The sequence below is a fragment of the Myotis lucifugus genome, unplaced genomic scaffold, assembly GCF_000147115.1.
Source record: "Myotis lucifugus unplaced genomic scaffold, Myoluc2.0 scaffold_924, whole genome shotgun sequence".
NCBI lineage: Eukaryota > Metazoa > Chordata > Mammalia > Chiroptera > Vespertilionidae > Myotis > Myotis lucifugus.
Genome location: NW_005871972.1, coordinates 2,687 through 8,830, shown reverse-complemented (window position 1 = coordinate 8,830; position 6,144 = coordinate 2,687). Strand labels below are relative to the sequence as shown.

Sequence of the window (6,144 nt, the reverse complement as noted above, 5' to 3'; positions counted from 1 at the left end):
CCCAGGTTCAATTCTGGCCAAGGGGGCACATGCCCTGGTTGGGGCTCAATCCTCCAGTCGAGGGGGCGTGCAGGAGGCAGCCGATCAATGATTCTCTCTCATCACTGATGTTTCTATCTCTCTCCCTCTCCCTTCCTCTCTGAAATCAATAAAAATATTTTTTTTTTAAAAAAAGATGTGCACACAACCAGAACCCAGCCATGCTGTGGAATACTGCACAGGCACAGAGAGGATGGGGACGTCTGACCTATGGATGGCGAAGGACCTGTGAGATCCTTCAAGTGAACAAACCCAAGGCTCACACCAGCGTGTGGACACTGCTCACTTCCAGGGAGGTGACCAGGCATCTGAGGACAGACTTCAGTGCCTTTCCATTTTTGCCCATCTATACGAATAAAAGGGCAATATGCTAATTAGGGGGGACATCTTCCAGATGTCCATCCAGACGTCCATCTGGACAAAGCCACAGTGGCTGCGAGGCCCAGGGCTCAGGCCTCACAGCCACCACGGGCCAGCAGAAGCAGCTGCAGTAGCATGATGGGGGCATTGCCTTCCCCTGATCAGCCCAGGCGCCTCCCGGGAAGCGGGCCTAAGCCATCAGTAGGACATCCCCTGAGGGATCCTAGACTGTGAGAGGGGGCAGGTCAGGCTGAGGGACCCCCTCCCCCGCAGTGCACGAATTTTTGTGCACCGGGCCTCCTCTAGTCTATATATATATACCTAATATGCAAATTGTCCCCTCAGGAGTTCGACTGGGAGAGCAGGAGTTTGATCGCTTGCTATGACGTGCGCTGATCACCAGGGGGTGGCACAGAACATGGCAGGCGACCAGTGGTGGAGATGACATGGTGCTGAGGGAGTGAGGGAAGGAGGAGGCAGGGAGGTGGGGAGGCCTAGGGACCCTACCCATGCACAAATGTCATGCACCAGGCCTCTAGTGTGACTATATTGCCTGTTGGAAAATACACAAATTAAACTATTGGAGGAAAATGAAAACTTGAGCCTGGGGGACTCGTCAGGAGATGGAGGACCAGGGGCCTCGAGTGGCAGCTCCGCCATGTGGAGGGTGCCTCGTTCTCCTGGTGCAGGTGGCAGGGGGCTTGGAAACCAGCCACGGGGACTGAGGAAGAAGAGGGACCACTGGGGGTGTCTGTTCATGGGGTGAGTCCAGGATGAGGCAAGGACTGGCCCTGTCCTGCCCTGACCTGGGAGAGGCCCTCCTCCCTACAGCCCATGACGGGCTCCCTCCTACCTGAGCCATTTCCTTGGAAGACAGTTATGGTCAAGTTCTGTGGAGAGTCTGGGACAGAAAGACAAGGTGGACCAAAGTCAGAGGTGAGGGCTGGGCAGACATTGGCTCTGGGTCCCCAGGAGCTGCTTAAATGGGGACAGGGTGGGAGCAGGCATCCCCTGACCCCTTCCCAAACCAGGTTCATGACCCTGCACCCATTGTCTGAGGTCCCCATCCCCCATCTCTGCTGCCCTCGGGACCCCCATCCGGGACCCCCACATCCTGGTCCAGCTCTCACAGGACATGTTGAGGTGCATGGTCCTCATCATGGTCACCTTGGCCACAGGGACTGAGGAAGAAGAGGGACCACTGGGGGTGTCTGGTCATGGGGTGAGTCCAGGATGAGGCAAGGATCGGACCTGTCCTGCCCTGACCTGGGAGAGGCCCTCCTCCCTACAGCCCATGACGGGCTCCCTCCTACCTGAGCCATTTCCTTGGAAGACAGTTATGGTCAAGTTCTGTGGAGAGTCTGGGACAGAAAGACAAGGTGGACCAAAGTCAGTGGTGAGGGCTGGGCAGACATTGGCTCTGGGTCCCCAGGAGCTGCTAAAATGGGGACAGGCATCCCCCTGACCCCATCCCAAACCGGGTTCATGACCCTGCACCCATTGTCTGAGGTCCCCATCCCCCATCTCTGCTGCCCTCGGGATCCCCAACAGGGACCCCCACATCCTGGTCCAGCTCTCACAGGACATGTTAAGGGGCATGGTCCTTATCGTGGTCACCCTGGCCCCATGCAAGGTCACCTGACAGGTATAAGTGGCACCCTCCCACCCCCAGAGGCAACAGAAATGCAAGAGGGACAGAGCTTTGTGCTCTAGGTCTCCTACACAGCCAAGTCCCCAGGACAAATCACCCAGCACCCCTGCCTGGCCCTCCTGCTCTGCACACCCTCAGGGACCTGCTGTTCCGACCCAGCACTCACAGGTGACGTTGAGCTGGATGGTTGTCTCCACGGTCACACCAGCGGCAGGAAAATGCACCTGACAGGTGAGGTTGGTGCCGTGGTCCTGAGGCCGTGGGGTGAGGGTGAGCACGGAGGAGAGGCGGGTCCTGGGGCCCAGGGAGCTGTGGGCAGCTGACGTCCAGGAGAAGGTGGGGGGCGTGCCCCGCTCACAGGCCCAGGGCACAGAGCAGTTCAGGATCCTGGGGCGGCCGCTCTCCAGGGGCCCCGGGATGAGGATGTTGGGTGTGTGGTTGAGGGCTGGTGGGAGGGGGAGACAGGGGATCAGAAGGGAGGGTCCCAGGTGCGGCCCTGAGAGAAGCTTCAACTTGGGCCCACCTCCTGCCTCTCAGCCCAAAAGGCTGTACCCAGACCCCATACCAGGATGGGGTCCCATCCCAGCCCTGCCCGGGGCCACCCTGAACTTCTCCTGAGGCCTCTCCTGGAGCCTGTTCCTTACCCGTCACTTGCACAGAGAGCATCTTCTGTCTGTAAGAATATTTCACAATGTTTCCCCTCTCCACCCGAAACGTGTAAAATCCCTCATCTGTCCTCCGGGCGTCTCTGATGTCCAGGGAGCAGCTGTTGGTCTTGGGATCCCCGAGGAGGTGGAATCGGCCCTGGGTTTCCTCCTGCACTTTATGAGTCTGGTTGTTTGTGGCCACTAAAACCTTGTCAGGTGCATGTGCCTCTCCCCGGTACCAGTAGCCGTGAGCTGGTGTAGAGTCATCCCATCCATCCTGGGCGTAGGACACGTTGCAGGCCACCTGGGCACACAGGCCCTCCTGCACCGTCACAGGCGTCTCCACGGTCAGCGTGTATCCTTCATCCTTAGCCAGGGACCCTGCAGGGAAATGAGGGTCAGCCGCAGCCCCCGCCCTGCCAGCCCTCTCCCCTCAGGCACTCACCTGCCCACAGCAGGGGCAGCAGCAGCCACAGCATCTCTGAGGGCATCTGGGCTCCTGTGGGTGAAAAGAGAAGCAAGACAGTGGGAGGGGCCTGCAGACAGACCAGGAAAGCTGGGGAGCAGCACAGGACCTCCCCGTCCACAGAAGAGGAACCTCAGTGCCTGAGCTCGTCCCCTCTGCACAGAGCAGGGACGACACCCCACAGCCCAGAGACCTGGGTGACCGCCCTCATTTTCCACCCTGAGCGCCTTCTGGCCTTCTTGCAGCCCACCTTGGCCCCACAGCAGCCTGCCTGGGGTCAGAGTAACAAGTTCCCACTTGGGAGCTGTGTTTCTCAGGGTTGATCTCTGAGAAACTAGAATAAATGTTGCAAGATTGACAGAAGGCAGCACAGGAAGATGAGCGTGAGAGCACAACAGTGACCTTCAGCAGAGGAGAAAGGTCGGGCTCTGATACCATCAGGACCCAGACAGCCCTTGGAGATCACCGAACCCCTGCCCACATCCACTCCTGGGAACCCGGACGCCAGGGAGGGTGAGAGAGAAACCCAAATCACATCCTTGCAGGACCTTAGCCCATCTGCTGCTTCCCCTTCCCCTTGGAGATCATTCTCTGCAAAAGTAAAAGTGGGCCAGATGCCCTAGTCACAGGCTGCAGATGTCTGTGGAGGTCAGCCAGCCAGGGGTGGGAACATGGGAGACGGGGAAGGCCAGTGATCATTCCTATCTCAGCAGCCATGCGGTGGACACCACTCTCCACTCACAAGGCCACACACTAACCCTGGACGCTGCCCCAGAGTCTCTGTCCTGTGGGGACACAACAAGTGTTTGGGACCTGGAGCTCCCTGGGAAGGAACTGCGATGTGAGACCCCAGGTGGGGTGGGGTGTCACTCACCCCCGGGTAGCAGGGGAGGATTCTATGTGTTCACACACACCGAGGGCATCAAGGGGAGACCCACAGGCGAGACACCTGGGAAACTGAGGCTGGCATTCTCTGCACAGTGGGGTGTGGTGGGGAAGAAAGTGCAGAGGAATGAGCAGATTTCAAAAGGAATAAACTCAACATGGTTCCTCTCGGCTGTCTGGGAGCCAGGAAGGCTTTCTTCATCACCGTTATCTCACGGGACAGGCTCCTCCTTGCTCCAGAGCATGGTGGGCGGTCCAGCCTCTGGGGTTTGCCTGGGTAGGCTCTGCTCCCATTGGGACACAGGGAGTGAGGAGCACCACCCTAAGGGTCCTCCACCCTCAGGGATGGTAACAATTGCAGAGGGCATGGAGGTGGGGGGTGGGAAGAGATTAACCAAGGATCTTACATGCATACCAGAGGCCCAGTGCACAAAATTTGGGCACTGGGGTGGGGTCTCTCAGCCCGGCCTGCACCCTCTCACAGTCCGGGATTCCTCAGGGGATGTCTGCCTGCTGGCTTAGGCCCATTCCCTACCTAAGCTGGCAGGCAGACATCCCTCTCACAGTTCAGACCCCTCGCTCCTTAGCACATGCCTGCATGCTGCTCCTTACCACTCATCTCTGCTAGGTGCTCCTTAGCTTTTTGGGGTCTATTTTTATTCCAGATGAATTTTTGGAGAGTTTGTTCTAGGTCTGTGAAATATGCCGTTGGTATCTTAATGGGGATTGCATTGAATCTATAGATTGATTTGGGTAGTATGGATATTTTAAGGATGTTGATTCTACCAACCCATGAACACGGTATATTCTTCCACTTGTTTATGTCTTCCTCTATCTATCTCATTTTTCAATGTCCTGTATTTTTCCGAGTGTAGGTCTTCTACATCCTAAGTTAAGTTTATTCCTAGACATCTTTTTTTGTTGTTCTTGCAATGGTAAATGGGACTTTCTTTAGTTTTTTTTTTCCTTTGAGTTCATTATTGGTGTATAAAAAAACCATAGATTTCTGGGTGTTAATTTTGTATCCTGCTACATTGCCTAATTCATTTGTTAAGTCTAGTAGCTTTTTGATGGAGTCTTTAGGGTTTTCTATGTACAATATCATGTCATCTGCAAATAATGACAGTTTTACTTCTTCTTTTCCAATTTGGATGACTTTTATTTCTTCTCCTTATCTGATCACTATGACTAGCACTTCCTGTACTGTGTGGAACAGGAGTGGTGAAAGTGGACATCCCTGTCTTGTTCCTGTTCTTAGGGGAAATGGTTTTAGTTTCTGCCCAGTGAGAATGATGTTGACTGTAGGTTTGTCATATATGGCCTTTAACATGTTGAGATATGTTCACTCTATTCCCACTTCACTGAGAGTTTTTATTAAAAATGGGTGTTGGATTTTGTTAAATCCTTTCTCTGCGTCTACTGATAAGATCGTGTGATTTTTGTCTTTCAATTTCTTTATGTGATGTATCACGTGTATTGATTTGTGAATATTGTACCAGCCTTGTATCTCTGGAATAAATCCCACTTGATAATGGTATAGGATCTTTTTAATATATTGCTGGATGCAATTTGCTCATATTTTTTGAGGATTTTAGCATCTATGTTGATCAGGGATATTGGCCTATAATTCTCTTCCTTTATCTGGTTTTGGAATTAGGATAATGCTGGCCTCATAAAAAGAGTTTGCAGGTGTTCCTTCCTTTGGGTCTCAGATACTTGCTTTCCATTACCTTGAGTGTTTCATACTCTTCCCTTCTGGCCTGTAGAGTTTCTGATGAGAAATCAGGTGTCGGCCTTATGGGAACTCCTTGTAGGTGACAGTTTTCTTTTGTCTTGCTGCCTTTAAGATTCTCTCTTTGTCTTTAATTTTTGGCATTTTAATAATGATGTGTCTGGGTGTGGGTCTGTTTGGGTTCTTCTTGTTTGGGGTTCTCTGTGCCTCCTGAACTTGTGTGACTTTTTCCTTTCCCAGGCTACGGAAGTTTTCTGTCATTATTTCTTCAAACACATTCTCTATTTCTTTCTCCTTTTCTGCCTCTTCTGGCAGACCTACTATTCTAATATTGCTACTTTTCACATTGTCCCACAGCTCCCTC

General features: G+C 53.4%; 1 protein-coding gene across 1 annotated transcript in view; it reads right to left on the bottom strand.

The window, feature by feature from the left end:
• Nucleotides 1-3,176, bottom strand: part of LOC102421646 (sialic acid-binding Ig-like lectin 12) — a 10,012-nt gene extending 6,836 nt beyond the window's left edge. The window contains exons 1-4 of the mRNA XM_023747594.1: nucleotides 3,143-3,176; nucleotides 2,695-3,078; nucleotides 2,217-2,495; nucleotides 1,713-1,760 (exon numbers count right to left, since the gene is read on the bottom strand). Coding sequence (XP_023603362.1) covers nucleotides 1,713-1,760; nucleotides 2,217-2,495; nucleotides 2,695-3,078; nucleotides 3,143-3,176 — 745 coding nt within the window. The remainder of the gene's footprint in view (nucleotides 1-1,712; nucleotides 1,761-2,216; nucleotides 2,496-2,694; nucleotides 3,079-3,142) is intronic.
• Nucleotides 3,177-6,144: the final 2,968 nt, after the last annotated feature.